Source organism: Podarcis raffonei, chromosome 6 (assembly GCF_027172205.1).
Source record: "Podarcis raffonei isolate rPodRaf1 chromosome 6, rPodRaf1.pri, whole genome shotgun sequence".
Classification (NCBI taxonomy): Eukaryota; Metazoa; Chordata; class Lepidosauria; order Squamata; family Lacertidae; genus Podarcis; species Podarcis raffonei.
Genome location: NC_070607.1, coordinates 59,157,207 through 59,173,750, shown reverse-complemented (window position 1 = coordinate 59,173,750; position 16,544 = coordinate 59,157,207). Strand labels below are relative to the sequence as shown.

General features: G+C 43.4%; 1 protein-coding gene and 1 non-coding gene across 6 annotated transcripts; both read left to right on the top strand.

The window, feature by feature from the left end:
- Positions 1 to 4,076: 4,076 nt before the first annotated feature.
- LEMD1 (LEM domain containing 1) lies at positions 4,077 to 16,207 on the top strand. 5 transcript variants are annotated; one of them, XM_053393313.1, is made up of 8 exons: positions 4,077 to 4,309; positions 7,468 to 7,654; positions 8,221 to 8,328; positions 8,947 to 9,020; positions 10,543 to 10,626; positions 11,317 to 11,412; positions 13,046 to 13,107; positions 15,878 to 16,207. In XM_053393313.1, exons 2-8 carry the CDS (start codon positions 7,486 to 7,488, stop codon positions 16,095 to 16,097), a joined length of 813 nt encoding a protein of 270 aa, XP_053249288.1. In that variant the 5' UTR covers positions 4,077 to 4,309; positions 7,468 to 7,485; the 3' UTR covers positions 16,098 to 16,207. The 5 variants fall into 5 exon arrangements, with proteins under 5 accessions (XP_053249288.1, XP_053249287.1, XP_053249290.1 ...); XM_053393312.1 differs by lacking the exon at positions 4,077 to 4,309 and adding an exon at positions 4,317 to 4,458; XM_053393315.1 differs by lacking the exon at positions 4,077 to 4,309 and adding an exon at positions 4,455 to 4,556.
- Positions 4,442 to 4,513, top strand: TRNAW-CCA (transfer RNA tryptophan (anticodon CCA)). The gene has a single exon. It is a non-coding gene; the product is annotated as a tRNA-Trp (tRNA).
- Positions 16,208 to 16,544: the final 337 nt, after the last annotated feature.

The following is a 16,544-nucleotide window of genomic DNA, read 5'->3' as shown; positions in this document are numbered from 1 at the left end:
TAAGAACAATAAAAAAGATGACATGTGAAAACAATTAGACACCAAAAACTGGTTTTGCTTATATAAACAGCAGATCTCAGAAGACATGTTCATCACGGTCCAGCGGCGTAGCGTGGGTTGTCAGCACCCGGGGCAAGGCAAGTAATTTGTGCCCCCTAACCCGGGGCAAGGCAAGTAATTTGCGCCCCCTAACCCCTAACCTGCCGCCGCTGCCAGCTTCTTGCTGCTGCCTGGGCTGGGGTATTTACGGTAAGGTAGCCACGGCGGCGGCGGCGGGTCCGTGTCAGGTGATCTGAGGCGAGTTGCCGCTGGCGCTGCCGCCCAAACGACGCTGCTTGCCTGGAGGAGGAGGAGGGCAGAGAGGCGAGGAAAATGCAACATGGCCCAGCAGCTGCAGCAGCAGCAGCGGCAGCGGCGGGGCTGTGAGGAGGGGCTGCCTGGCGCGCCCTCCGCGGCCCTGATGCGCGGGGACCACGGCGAGCACTGAGAGCCGCTGCCTGCCGGACGCCTTCAGCCCGGACGCGCGCACAGCTCGTTGGTTCCGCGAGACATGAGGCTCTGCTACAGCCTGAGCCCGAGGCTCTTCGGCGACTCCGGAGGCGGCAAGCGCGCCCCCCCCAGATGTTGCGCCCGGTGCGGCCGGCCCCCCCTGCACCCCCCACGCTACGCCACTGTCACGGTCCAATTTTGTGCTATCAGAACCGATGTATTTTTACGAATAGTTGTGAGCATTTTAAACTCTTTAACAGAACAAAATCTGTATCAGTTAACAACAACAAAATTACATTTAATTTGCTTAAATTTGCAGTCCTAATTGGACAGAGTGCGCCACTTTTTTTGGGGATGTCTGATGCACATAAATACAAGTTGTGAAACTTATCTAATGCCAAAAAACAAACAACTGTGTGAGGTCCCCACCCTAAATCAATAAGTGTCTAAATTTAATGCCTTGGCAAAATGGCCTTCCTGGGTCCCCTTCTGCTTGGCCTTTGCCCTGAGTGCACAAAAAAACATGGCTCTGGAACCTGTCTTTTACTTCACAAAACAGTTAGAAAGAAGTGATTGATGCCAAAGCTTGATAAATAGCAGGTTAGATAAGAAAAAAATTAACCTGAAATGGAATCAGTGAAAGCTATTATTTCAATGGTATTTCCATGTAAGCATTTGTTGGTTTGTACCTTTATTATAGGTATTTAGGGATGCGGGTGGCGCTGTGGTCTAAACCACTGAGGCTTAGGCTTGCCGATCAGAAGGTCGGCAGTTCAAATCCCTGCAACAGGGTGAGCGCCCGTTGCTCGGTCCCAGCTCCTGCCAATCTAGCAGTTTAAAAGCACGTCAAGTGCAAGTAGATAAATAGATACCACTCCGGGGGGAAGGTAAAGGGTGTTTCCGTGAACTGTTCTTGTTGGCCAGAAGCGGCTTAATCATGCTGGCCACATGACCCAGAAGCTGTTTGCGGACAAACACCGGCTCCCTCAGCCAGTAAAACGAGATGAGCGCCACAACCTGAGTCGTCCGCAACTTAATTGGTCAGGGGTCCCTTTGCCTTTATTATTTAACCCAGGCCCACTTCACATATAGGTTAGTTTTCATATATATTTTCCCCAAAACACCAATGTCTCTTTGGTCAGAGGTCTGCACATTTAATTTTATGGCAGCCAGCAGCAGCAGGCTGCCCTCAGTTTAAAAATAACTATTTTGACAGTTTTGATGCAGCTATGTGAACTACATGATTTTTGCATTCTGTACTGCCTGGAGCTATATGAGCTGAGAATAAGGCAGTAAGGAAAAAGATCAGACAGTGCCATCTGCAGGGCTTTCCCTCAGCTTTTTTTTTCACAGAACACAGCAGCTAGCAAAGCAGCACTTTGGAAACTTAATTCCTTCCACGAGGGCACTTCACCACAGCAGGAGTCTAAGATCCACAGTAGGCTGAAGATAGGCCAGGTTTTTTGGATATAAGTGAAAGCAATGAATGGTGTCATAAACATCATTTACAGAGATCCCTGATGAGGAAGAAAGGATAGAAGGGAAAATTGTCACTTAACCCTTGGGTTGCAACCTTATTGATGAAGCCGTTAAATTAACCTTTTAAAACTAATTGCACAAGCATCCCTGTTTACTCAGACAACATCTGGAGAAAAGTTAATGATTTTGGAGATTTTCAGTGCAAAAAAATTAAGTATAAATTTCATACAGAACCATCTTAGAAGTATTCTCTTTACTAAAGATCCACCGTCTTCAAATGGGCTGTATGGGGTGTTAGCACAGGAGTAGTACCTCTACTGTTGGGGGACATGTTGTGCTCCTTCTGGGGTAGTTTCTCCATCTTTGGTCCCCACCCTGCACTCAGCTCTCATCTGTGGCTCCTGGAAGCTGTCAGCATTTGACAGCAGCCACACCCCAGGAACAGCTTCAACTGGCCAGCTAAACCAGGTGAGAGTAGCTGATGGGTCTCAAACCATCAGTGAGTTAGGGATTTTCCCAGCATGTGAAGACAGGTTCTGGCAGACTGATGGATGAGACCAATAGTAAGTCCAATGGTCAAGACGGTGCTTTCTGCACGTGCTGTAGAAGGGAGGGGCAGGTGGGGCTCATCAACCTGGAAAGGGAGTCCATCTAGGAGAAAGAAAACTCTGATCCTAGATCTCTGCTGCCTTGCAGGATACCTTGGGTGGGAGGCAAAGGAGTAAACCCTACAAAAATCCAGAGTGGAGTCCCTAAGACGGTTTGATGGTGCCTTGTAGGTCTTCTTCTGGCAACTCCAGCAGCCAACCTGGTACCAAACATATTGCTCTGCTTTCATTTGGACCACATCAATGAAGCTGAGAGGAGGGTCTTGTCATCTGGGCAGCCCAGGACCTCCATACACACTGTGCAGGCTTATGGCCTGGAGAGGTCACTTTGGTGCTACTACTGCAGCAATTTGGCTTCACCCCTGGAGGCACACTCCATTGTGTCTTGAGGCAGAGGGATGCCAACAGCCATCTTGAAATAGTGCCTGATGAGAAATATGCAAACGGCTTTAAAAACAAACTAAAACACTATTTCCCCCCCCCCCTTTCAGAACCATTACCTCATGCAAACTGATACAGATTTAGTCAATCTGATCAATTATTTTATCAAGTAGCAACCTGATCCTGTTAGGTGAGCTAAAAAGCACATTGATTTGGATGGGCTGGTGTGTGCTATCGCTGCCTAGAATGCAGTTTCACATATGCACAGGATTTCTGTGGTGACAATCCTGTGCACACTTACTTGGTAGTGGTGATGAAGCAGACTCAGTACACAAAGAAGCTTGTACCTTACTAAATTTGGGGTCAGTCTTCAAGGAATTACAGCACTGTAGCTTTTACTTGGGAGTAAGTCCCATTGAACTAATTATTTCCTTTTGAATTCTAGTTAAATGTGCTTAGACTGCAAACAGTCTATACCGCTATTTATATTTCTATTTATACGACTATTACATTTCTAGGAAAGCAGTAATTTGGTGAAATGCTGGCTCTCCTACAGGCATGCACATGCATGGTTTCGGCTGGACTTTAGTTGGCAGGTGGCAGCTGTAAGATTTATTGGCGTGGGTTACGTGGACTCAAGTCTTCCGTGGCATCAATGTTATCGACCTGTTGTGTGTGAAAGTGTACGCGGTTTACATCTTAATTAAATTACAGAGGTGAAGTCAATAGGGAGGCGACAAGAAAATAAAAGAGTCTTGTTGTGCATTAAAGACTTTAACCATTCACGAGAGAGGTAAGAAGTGTTGGTCTGCCAACTGAGGACTTCTCATGCCTCAGAAGACTCGGTCCACAAAATAGCTACACCTTTTTAAAGTGACACAAGGCTCTTTGTTGTATTTTCCTATCAACAGCGACAGCTCGCTCTGCAAGCACCGCGGTCCCTGCCCAGAGACAGCCACTTCGAACCTTACCACTTATTGCTCCCCCCCCCGCCCGCAGGACCTTTAGTGGACCTGTCCAGTAAAAGTATGTTCCCCACAAGGTGGTAGCTTCCGGCGTAACTGCCTTCTCAGGGTCTCAGTTTCCCCCGTAGGTTCCGCCCATAAAGAGGCGTGGTCTGCCTGGTGGTTGGCTGGGTAAACACATAGGGGCTGTCCTTCAAAACGGCGGTTTCAAAACAGCCCGGGAGGGCGCGAAGCTGTTGCTCCTCCTACTAGCTGCCTTGACATCTCTTTCTGCGGGGGGCTTAGAGTAGGGTTTTGAAGTGAAAATAACTAAGGCTATGTAATTTACTTCCTTTAGCAAAGGGTAGCCAGTCTAGGAATGCAGAAAAAGCAAGGTCCCCCACCTCGGTGAGTGTGTATTTAAAAAAACCCCAAACAGAGCAGAGCGCATGCGCAAAGAGGAAGCGGGAGGGGGGGAAAAAAAGCAAGCCGAAGAGCGGCGGCAGACTCTTCAAGCTGAGCTTTCGAAGAGCTTCCTAAGACCTCGTGGCGCAACGGTAGCGCGTCTGACTCCAGATCAGAAGGCTGCGTGTTCGAATCACGTCGGGGTCACGGGTCCCCGGGAGGGGATTTATTTTACCCCTTCGATGAAGTTGTAAGCAAGCGGAGTCGAAGGTTTAGAAATACCTTATGTTTAGAAACACGCCGTTCTCTCTACGCCGGCCGTTTAAGAGCAGGGGGGCGCCCCCTCGGGGTTTGCAGTGCAGGGCGAGGAACCCAGACGGGGGTGAAAACGGGCGTAAAAGGCGCGGGGGTGGGAGGGGCGTCGCGTTCCGCGTGGAATGTGGCGAATGGAGCGCGACAGCTTCGTGAGAGCGAGGAGACTGAATAGTGAGGCGGGAAAGCGAAAGGGCGAGGCCCAGTTTGCTACCGTCCAGGACGAGTTAATAAGACCGAGGGGCCATCCAGATTCATTTGCCTTTTCTTTTCCAAAGGAGGGAGGAGGCAAGTTTGAAAAGTAATAGCCGTTTAGGGAAACTACCTCACAGAGCACTGTGAATTTTTATAGGGCGTTATTAAAGCCCCTCAATGAGGTAAATATAGAGCAAAACAAGGTTCAGGAGATGCCTTTGGGGAGGCCCTACGGAGTGCTTTTTTTCCTTTAAAAATGTTTAGGGGTACTCTCATTTTGACTCAAGAAAATCGATTTATAGTTCAAATCGGGGGGAAATAAATACAGTAAATAGTACAAAGTAAAAGTACAAAGATTCACAAAATGTTTAGGGGTATGTGTACCCCCAGAAAAAAAGCACCGGCCCTACCCCTTTTTACACTGCACTCTGTTACTTGCTGTTTGTTCACAATATTGAAAACGTGGCCATTTTCATTTTTAAAAACCCAGATGTCCTATTTTCTATATCCCTCAGAAAAAGAGAAGGGTGAATCTGAAATTTTATCCTCTTTCCAGCCCCTCACTTTCACATACATTTTAAAGAACATGGCATTCAGATTTTTTTTGAAATGGAAAATTAGGGACTGACAGGGTCGGCTCCAGATTTGAGAAACTCCAGGGCAAAAGTGCTTTGGTGGAGCTGGCAGGAGGCTTACCTAGCTGTTTGTATCAGCTGGTTGGGATCCAGCCTCCCTTTTAATTTTTCACAACATCTGTGATCTAGCATTACTCTGGGGGAATTGTGGGGAATTAAAAGTGTGTCCCGATGCAGCTGTATGGACCAGATGTACTGACACTGCTGCATGTGGGACACCCTGACCCACATTGCTCAGGACCTCCTCAGACTTGGAGCTGGTCCTATCATTCCCCCAATTTTTCATCCCATAAAATGTGTTCCTAGCCGCCGCAACCCAAAAAAAGGCATGGGGACCTGGTGTGTGTGTGCGTGTGATCTGCTGGCTTCCGAAGGGTGCCAAACGCTCGTGCCAGTTCTTGGGGTGATTTAATTGGAAACACCTAAAAGATGTGAAGATGCTCACCTCAAGGGTATTCCTCCTGGGTGCCTCCTGACTTGCTGTTTTGCAGAAATAATTCTGGAAATACTGGTTTCTGCAGTTAAAAGTGTTCCATTATGCTAGTGCAACAAATCCACTTTCTTTTTTTAACCTGGACTTCTTATGGTTAGGAAAGTATTCAGAGTGTGGCAAGAATGAATGATTGACAGGAAGATGCGTAAACATTCCACAAACAAATAACAAATGGTCAATTATATATATATATATATATATATATATATATATATATATATATATACACACACACACAAATACACACACACACACACTGCCGTTTCACAGAAAATATTTCACAAAAAATATAACAAGGTAGTGTATGACATAAAAGCAGAATACTGCAGTAACAACAGTAAAAATCGGTGAAAGCCAATTGGTAAAAATATAAAAAGCAATAAAGACCAGAAATAGCCTGCTCTCCCTTTAAACTTTGTACAAGTAAATCGGGAGGAATGCTCAATAAACAGGTTGTCTGGAGGAGCCCTTGGTATGATTTATATGTGGGGATAATAAGAGTTTTGAGGACAAAATGTATTCTGAGAGCGGATTTTAGAATATATACTGATAGATCTTATACAATAAAAACTCGTGCCTTTAATCATTTACTGTATTTTCAATTGGGTTACAATAGAAATAAGGTCATAAAACAAGCTGGAACAGCACATTGATGCATCTGATAATATTGGCTTGAGAGCAGGAAAATATGTATATGTAAATCTGAAAAGCAGTTTTGTTCTTTGCAATGCTGTACTGCAGTTAGTGGTTGGAATCTCTTTTTTCTACTTAGCTGTGTTGTTACTAATCGGATCATACTGCTATGGGGGGATGATGTAATTCTAAACACCAGTTTACTTAAGAGTTTTCAAGGGCATGCAGTGTGCCTTCCTCTCCAATAGGAGGTGCACCGCCTCTTTTGGCTCTCTCTTTTGCAGAGTGCCAGGAAGACAATGAGTTTTTTGCTCTGTGCCATTTCTGCCCACCTTCTCCTTGCACAAACAGTTTATCTTGCATAACTGCAGTCCTGTTGAAAGAAACGTTTCTTTGCTTCTATAGGGCAGGCTACAATTATAGCATGTTACTTGGTGAGCTTCACAAGATGTGGAGGGGAGTATTAGACATGGGACAGTAATCCCTCCTCTGCTGAAAAGTCTAGTTTTGCCCAAAATATATCCAATCATTCTGGCAGTCACTTTTATTGGTTCATCATGATTCCTGACACTCTTTCTAGTTATATATACTTTCATTTTTGGAGCACTTAAACTGAAATTTTGGCAGAATCATTTTTGTTGGTGTTGTCAGTGAGATATGTCACTTTATACTTAATTTGGTTTCTACATTTTTATGAATATGCATATAAACATTGCAATACTGTTCAGCTCATCATTCTTTTAAGACCATAAGAAATCATTCCAAAGCTGGCACAAATCCAGATGCAGCACTTAAGCTAATTCATGTTTACTTGTCTGATTCAAAAGTGATTAATGGGGGGAAATACTGCAATAAAGAGAGTATTCTTAACCAGTGTTGTGTTTTTTTCATAGACCCTACCATTAGGAGATATGGAGAAGGTTACTGTTGATGTGCACATAGAAAACAAGGGAAAAGATTCTCCAGAACAAGGCTCTGTGGAACAAGACTCCAAAGATGAAATTGATGTTACAGCTCTGAGTGACACTGAGCTATGGGAGCTTCTCTGTGCATATGGAATCACCCCTGGACCAATATTACGTATGCTTCAGAAGAGTGATCACTAAAACAGTGATATAAAGGGCAGTTGAGTCTAATGTAGTGAGGAGTTGAATTTGCAGTAACAGATGAGTGATTTCCAGATTAAGGCAAATAGTTGTCAATCCCAGCTAGAGGCAGGCCAGTTCTGGGCAGGGAGAGTGTATGCAATTGATTTGAGGTTCTTTTTTTTGGGGACAGAATGAATGTTTGGTTGCTGCAGGTCAGCATGGGCACATGGCTCCACCGCTATGCCCATGGTGCCTTGTCCTTGCAACCACTCCCTTGGTAATTGGCAGCAGCCTCTGTGTTGGGAAACTAGGTGAGCAATGCCTCTGCCCTGCCAACAGCTACTGCATAGGAGAGGGCAAAGATACTGGATAGTCCTCTGTTGGGAATCCCCCAGCTCTAGATTTCCTGCAGTGGTTAAAGCTCCATCCAGCTCTAACTATGATTATCAACCATTCTGAGTATGTAAAATTTCCCGTTCAATGCAAACAATTTAATAACACTTTGAAATGCAGCAAGCTATTGCTAAAAACATTTGTGCTCTGGCCTGTTTCTTTTAGCTTCTACAAGGACCATTTATGAGAACAAGCTCCTGCAGTTGATGAAGCAATGCCCAGGAACAGCAGCTGAGTTGAACAGTGAGGTTAATTCTGAAAATGATGGAGAAGGTAGTACATAGTAATCATTCCCTAAATGAACTGCTTTGAGCCCCCACCCCCAATATATAGTACAGTCCTAATGGCTAACATAGATTTGTTGTAAATTCAAATGATGACATTCATAATTAAAGTAAGCATGTTGTGGGGATCTCATTCTGGAGCAATCTCATGAAGGGTTGGTGTGTGTTTGAACCATTCTCGGGATTCAGTTGTGTGTGTGCTTTTCAGGTTTCACCCATGCACATTATTTGCATGCATAGTTCCCCATCATGTTAGGGATGCATGTGCAGAAGACTACTTTCATGAGCATATGGCTGGCACAAGGCGCCTGGATTCTGTAAATTCAGAAAACAGGATTGCTGAAAGTACAATGGCTTGGGAAACAAAGGAATGCTTTACCTATTTGAATAGTAGAGTGTGGGGAAGGATGTTCTAGAAATCTACCTGAGAATACTTCAGGAAAGCTTATCACTTTCGTAAAATCCCATATCCTAGCATTCTGCACAGTAAATTCAGCTACTTCAGAGCTCTTGAGTTTGGAACTCCATTTTTGAAAGTATTGTGTTGTATAATGTGGCATAGATGAATCAGTGACAGTTACTAAAAAAAAAATATATTCTCACCTAGGAAAAACCACAGAAGTAGTCATCCAAACAAATGGCCTCACAGTGACAACTGAACATACCTCTGGGTCTGAAAATGTAAGTAACCCAAGGCATGAATATTTTATGGCTATAGCTAAATTGTGAGCTAATATAAACTGATGTACTTTGTGTCAGACTCCTGACAAGTGAAGCAATTACTCCAATCACATAATTAGAATGTTCTTCTGTGGCTTCTGTTGATGCACTAGAGCCCTAGGAAATCTGATGCAAAATAGATTTCACAGACAGTTAAGAATATTCAACTTTATTTACAAACAGAAAATACACATCAGAGGAATTATAACTGGGAATGTAGACGAATTTCGGGTATATTTAAACGGGACAGAACAGCATTCATATCCATGCAGTGAATTGTTCCATGATACATCTTCTAATAATCAAATTGGCTACTTTTGGTTGTTAGCCTAATGAAGATAAATTTTGGAGAAGCAATCATGGCAGAAATTGATTTTCTGGCAACCCACCAAACCCCCTAGGGGTGCCAACCTTGCACTTAAGCACTGGTCAGGTCCAACAATGTGGGGGGGGGATTGCTAGATACAAGTCACACCTCAGACATGCTTATCTAACCTGTTATTCTTTCACAAAGAGTTTACAAACTCAAGAGTAACCTGTTACAATGCCCAGCCATACTTCACTCCCTCACTTGATTTCTCCTGAGGGCAGCTGCTGGGTTGTCTGCAGGAGCAGCACTTGAAACACAAACCTTTAAGTCTCTTTTGGAAGAGTTTATTGGCCAAAGGGGGCAACCCCAATATTCTGTGATGTTTATGATGCTATTAAAAAAAACAAAAAAGGCTGCTTGCTAATTCAGGAGTTACCCAGATATCCCATGCTAGTAATTTATGGGTAGGAAAACATCTCTTTAAAAGTATGCATTAATTTTATTTAATCCTACTATTGTATAGAGTAGTTGGCTCTTTGTGTTCTCTGTGCAAGCACATCTTTTGGTTTTTCACCTGTCCAAAATACTGCTGAGATCTCTCTAAAGTAAAAGTCTATAAACTGATACCTTCTCTCAAGGGGGAAAGTCCTCCCACTACACTTATCTCATAGGGCAAAACACACACTTATCATTCTTGGGGTTTTTTTTGTCCACTGAAGCAGCATTGTGGAAATGTTTATTTCTTAGTGAATTTTGTTAGCCATTTTTCATAGTTATGGGCTCATTTGTTTTCAGTTTCCTTCCAGTTACAGTCTCTGGCCTGTTAATTTTTATCAGGATTTGTATTTTACTTTTTATTTGCTTTTCCTCCTGCCCTGGTCACTTATTGTGCATCAGACTTCATTTAAGAAATGTCATGGTAGAAAATGTCCAGTCAACAAAGAACACAATAACTACCACCACTGTTTAGGTGAAGAACACAAAACTGATTCCTGCCTCTTATTCAAAAAACTTACTAAGCATTCTGATCTCAGAACTCTGTAGAGCAGCCAACTGGTTGCATAGTTTCATGTTTATAAAGCAGTATGCCCATCCTCACCCACACATAATATCATATGACCTTCTCTATCTTCAGTTTCAGTCATAGTTTTTATGGTTTCTTTTTTGCTTCAGAAATCACCTGCAGATGTGGCAGAACGTCAGAAAAAACTCTTGTCATCTGATGTTGAACACAGTTTAGCTAAAATAGTGGCAGAAGTAAGTAGCTACTGTTGCAGCCCTTTGATTTAGTCAGGCTGATGCAACTTTCATTGTCTGGGTCATTTAACTTAGTTCTTCAACCTTGGGTCCCTAGATGATGTTGGACTACAGCTCAGATCATCCCTGACCATTGACTGAGGATTATGGGAATTGTAGTCCAACAATATCTTGAGACTTAAGATAGAAGAACATTGATTTAAATAATCTGCGATACTCTTTGTTGTAGTACTTACTTTCCATGGATGCTAATTCTGAAGGATTGCTACTTTGACTTAACTATTTTATTTCCAAATTAGTTTTTGTTATCCTCTGTGGGGGTGGGAAACTGATTCTCTTATTTTCCTAAAGAAAAAAATAATTTTCAAATTTTGGCCAGACTTGTCATATGTTTAAGTTGGCTGCAATTAATGATAAAGCTGGAGTTGCAATGTCTCTTTTACATCAACAGTTTCTCCATTTTTAAAACTCTCAGAGTGAAAGTGTGGAGTGACTGCTGCTAAAGGAATTGTAGCAAGCAGACTTTTTTTTTAGCAGACTTGCAATTTACAAATGAATGATACTGTTCATGTAACATGCCTGAACTTTTGCCAAAGACGATAGATCAACTTTGCTGTGAATGCTTCCAGCTTTCATCCTTTTCTTCTTGCCCACACATCTTTAATTAATGTCATCTTGTGTATTAACAAGCTGCAGGAAATATTGCCAGAGGGTAAAGTGGCACTGCATCGGTCACAAGGACCAAGGAAGAAAGCTGGCAGTCCTGAAAGGAATTACAGACAAAAGGTATTTTTGCAGCGATGGTACAGCACACTCAAATGTTAAACCTGGCACTAAATGTGCCATTCTTGAAAGCAGAGTTCTGGAAGCAAAGACATAAAATATCACTTGTGAACAGCACACCACTCTATAAGTCTGAATATATATATACACACACACACACACACACACACACACACACACATTCATTCTCTTGTTCTTTGCCCAGATACTGAAACTTGATATATATTTGCTAGACCAAAGTTGTCAAATGTTAGATATCTGTTCTTGCTGTAGATGCTAGCTAACCATGATTGCATTGCTTATTTGTGGATGAACTAGAATTTGACTTGCATTTTTAAAGTCAGAACCTTTTTTTGAACCTGTATTTAACCTTCAAGGGTGACATTTCTGAGAAGCTATTATAAACTGTTAGGACATTCAGTTTATGTGTAAGACAGAGTAAACAACAGGCAACCAACGTTTTTATTTGAACTCCTGGGTTGCCATAAATGTTTCACAGGTTTTAATCTCACTTCTTTACTTCCTTTTCACTTTATTGGCACATAAGCGTTTTGATCACAATGTGTCAGATGGCCTTCTAAAAAAGTATGAAAATGATTCTTTTTCTTAAGATGTTGCCTGTTGTTAAACAGATTTTTTAAAATGTATTTTACTTCTAGTTAAGGCTGGGCAGGTTGAAAAGTTTTGTAGAGGTGCAGCAGGAAGCACACAAGCTCTGCTAGTTTTACAGTAATGTCAGTCTACGTCCCCAGAGTACAACTAAGCAGATCATGTCAGTTGCTCCTCCAGATTTCCCTTAGCAAGTAACATGCCCTCTGACAGCTTTCAAGGTAGGAATAATTTAGGTTGTGGAGGACTTAAAACCAAGAATTGGCCATAGTTGTATTTATAACCTCAGAAAAGCAATTCCTGTGTCTGATCTTCATGTCAGATATGTCTGAGCATTTTAGGTCCGGTAAAGAGAATATGTAACTGGCCTACATGGACGTAGGCAGGGGAGGGCAGGTGCCCCCCCCCCAATCAAGTAAAACAATAGAAATAACTAACTGACAAATCACATCAGTTCTGCCTCCCCAAGTCCTGCCCTTTCCCCCCCAATGAAAATCCTGGCTACACCCATGCTGGCCTATATGCTTACCATTTCATACTTGCTTAGAAGCAAGCAGTTTCATTAATCAAAAGTGATGCACATATGTGGGACAATGAATTTGGAAACCTGGACACTCTGGAAATTGCCTCTGGTTCAACACATCAAACCAAGAAAGCCAAATGTTTCACCTTCCCCATATAGAACTCAAGGAAAGTTGTGTCCAGACAATCCATGATGAACTAACACATTTGAGTTTGTCTCTAAGAAGATTATAATTAATAAGAAAGGAACACAATTGTTGTTTTTTTAAAGGGCTTATGCCAGGAACCATCGGGAACAAGAGAGAGAGGTGATATATTTGGCTATGCTTAGAGAATCAGATTGATAAAAGCACAAACCTTATAGTGGGGAACTTTCACATAATATGATCTAAAATAGAATATTATCCCTACATGACAGTACCATTCAACTACAAGCTTTCACCATAACCACAAAAGTAGGTAACTGCTAGGATGCCTATGAAACAAACCTTTTTCCTTTTTGCAGACAACTGATCTACCACACCAAGACTTTGGCTATCCTGATGTTAATGTTACTGTAGGACAAAGGTAAAGCTCTTCAAAAACTGCCTGACAAAGGATCTCTCTCTCTCTCTCTCTCTCTCTCTCTCTCTCTCTCTCTCTCTCTCTCACACACACACACACACACACACACACACACACACACACACATGCACGGAGATATCAACAGTTCCTTAGAATTCCTAGTCTTGGAAGTAAACTGAAGAAGTTCTGTTATGGCTTTCCATATGTTGTGGAAAAGAAACTCATTGAACATACTGAGTTTGTGAATATTTACAGTACGGCAGAGGTAGAGAACTGGATCAAGCCATTGGACCAGGTCTTTACCTTCACAAATCCCTGTGGGCCAAGTTAGACTGGTGGACAGAACCCACCACCTATTAATTATTTAATGTTACTATGATGTCAGATGACCTGTTTTTTTTCCAGGAGAAAAAGGTATATGTCCCTTCCCGGGCATCAACAATCAGCTGATTGTTGGCACTTGAGAAGCATCTGTTCAAGGCCTGTGCTTGGCAGTTGAGATTATAGGGGTTTGGGAAGCACTTAGCACAGGACCTGCAAAGCCCTCCTACACATCACTCTTCAAGTACCAATAACCAGCTGATTATCATCACTTGGGAAGCATTGCACTGGGGGCCTTGGTTGATCGTGGATGCAAAGCCCCTTTCATCAAGCCCTGCCTTTACCTTCCTCATGCCTGCTATCATATATGATGGGAAGTGTAGAGTAGATGGATGTGGCTTGGCCAAAACAGCCTCGTGAACCAAATGAGGATTCCTGGAATACCTGATGAAGCCCATGGGCTGGAAGTTCCTCACTTGATTTAGAGCTTACTGGGTTGCATAGGTCAATAATCTTACTCTGCAGATATAAAACAATTGTGTGTTATATTAGTTTCAAGGGAGGTCAGTAGCTTAACACTCTGATCTATGGCTTAGCATAAATGAGCAAACATGGATTCTCAGAGTGAAGATGGGGACTGCAGCACTTTCCCCCTGGTCTTGCTGCTGCTGTTAAGCCATGATTTGGCTTAGCATTATACCCAAACCCTAGCTTGTGGTTTCTCTCTCCCAGACAAGCCTCAAGTGGTAAACCAAGAACAAACCTTGGTTCTAACACCTAAACTAGACAATTATTCCAGCTTTTCTTCACAATTAGTTTACAGTGGCGCCCCGCAAGACGAACGCCTCGCAAGACGGAAAACCCGCTAGACGAAAGGGTTTTCCGTTTTGGAGGCGCTTCACAAAACGAATTTCCCTATGGGCTTGCTTCGCAAGAAGAAAGCCCATAGAGAAATCCCCGGGGACCTCTTTTAAATGCTGGCCATCGGGAGCAAAGACTTTCGCCCACCGCCGGTCTTTGCTCCCCCGCGCCTGCCTTCCCGGGATAGCGGAGAAGCGCAGCGCGTTTCTCCGCTATCCCGACGGCTTTTGAAGGCAGGCGGGGGGGGAGCAAAGACTTTGGCCCACCGCCGGCCTTCAGAAGAGGTCCTGGACCTCTTCTGAAGGCCGGCGGGGGGCAAAAGTCTTTGCTCCCCCCCGCCTGCCTTCCCGGGACAGCGGAGACTTCTCCGCTGTCCCGGGACGATCTTAAAATGATCGCTGCCGCCCGCCAGCATTTTCAGATCGCCCCGGGACAGCGGAGAAGTCTCCGTTGTTCCGGGGGCTTTTAAAATGCTGGCGGGCGGCAGCGAAGCCTTCGCTCCCGCCCGCCAGCATTTTCAGATCGCCCCGGGACAGCGAAGAAGTCTCCATTGTCCCGGGGGCTTTTAAAATGCTGGCAGTCGGGAGGAAAGCCCTCCTGTCCCCGGAGCTTGCGGGGTGGGAGGTGGGGAGAAGGACTTTTCTTCCCACCGCCAGCCTTCAGAACAGCCTTCTGAAGGCTGGCGGTGGGAAGAAAAGCCCTTGCCCCCCCCCCCAGCCTTCAGAAGAGGTCGGGGGACAGACTGTCCCCGGACCTGGTCTGAAGGCGGTTTCCATAGGAACGCATTGATTGATTTTCAATGCATTCCTATGGGAAACCGTGCTTCGCAAGACGAAAAACTCTCAAGAAGAAAAAACTTGCGGAACGAATTAATTTCGTCTTGCGAGGCACCACTGTATTTGTGGTGCAAGCAGGTGGTAATACTTTCTGCTTTTCAGAGCACTTAATTTTAATGATAGAGGGCAGAATTCATCTAACCAGCCCTGTCAGTCAAAACCTTGCATAAAGACTGCTGCTTGCATTATGGGGCTTCCCTCCCCCCCTCCAAAAAAAGAGGCTTTTGGAGGGGTTGGGAGAACTCACAGGAGAGTTGGGAATCATTTCATCTGACAAAGTGAAATGTTTGTGTAGAATTGGAAGAGTGCAATACTTAAATAGGTTAGTCTGAAGGTAGGGAACAATTGATTGCTGGGAAGGGGAAAACAAGCAACAATGGACTAAGGCTTTGGAAGATATATCTTTGTTGGGATGGGACTTTACTAGTAGTTCATCAATTGGCCTAACAAATGTGCTGCTAGAAAGCTTGAATGGTTTCCAGAAAAGTTAGGACAGAGAATTTTCAACAGCATTAAGCTGTCCGGCCCCTGACATTCAGAATACAAAGTTCCCACCCAGTACCACTCCTGCACCTGTTCTATACAAAAATGTTATTCTGAATTATAGTGCTGCAGTTTAGTAATCTTCTAGTTTCCTGTTTTTCTAGGCTAGGATGCTGATCTAGTGTGAGACTACATGTCTTAATTTGAAAAGTGTTAGGCAATGTTTCTCTTTTTAAAAGTATGATCAGCAATATTGCTTCTTGTGTTTCTAGTGCTAGAAGAAGAAGAAACGCAATAAAGGAGAATCCTCCCTCTGTGAAACAAGAACCTGAAACCAAATGCCATGTAGTACCTGGGAGATCAAGAGAAGGACGTATACCAATACGTGTAAAGATTGCTGCTTTTGCCATCTTCATGTTCCTTCTCTTTGTGTATGTAACTATGGAAACTAATTTTCATAATCCATTCACAAGCTTTGCCAAGGGCAAATGAGTGTATTCTGTCTTTTAGAAATGGAGTTGTTAGACCAGACAGAGTGGTTCTGTCTAGCTGCTTATGAATTAAGTATTTGGGGGTAGCTGATTAAAACACAAAAAGAATTATCCAGTGTGTGTGTTTTCTTCCTTTAGAGTTTGTATTAAACCAGTTTCTCTTGACTTAAACATCTGGTAGCTTCACTTTCTTTATAATACCACTTTTCATTGTTGAGTTCATATATGGACATTTCTTTAGAAGGTTGAATTAAAATTGCTCACTTTGGCATGTTGTGCCATTTTAGGGGGGGAAATCATAGAAAGTTGCGTTATCTCTTTAGCAGTCAATTTTCCATTCTAGTTACTAGACCATCTGCCCAGAAAATATTGTTTAAGCTGATGAACCAAGCAGTAAGAGATAGGAACCCAGAAAAGCAATATGCCAGCAGTCTTTCTCCCCCAGTAT

Excerpts from the sequence above, each read along its gene's own strand:
- LEMD1 (XM_053393312.1), top strand. The coding sequence starts at position 4,351 with ATGCGCAAAGAGGAAGCGGGAGGGGGGGAAAAAAAGCAAGCCGAAGAG. Across the intron at positions 8,329-8,946 it reads TTCTGAAAATGATGGAGAAG|GAAAAACCACAGAAGTAGTC; the intron begins GTAGTACATAGT and ends ATTCTCACCTAG. Across the intron at positions 13,108-15,877 it reads AATGTTACTGTAGGACAAAG|TGCTAGAAGAAGAAGAAACG; the intron begins GTAAAGCTCTTC and ends TTGTGTTTCTAG.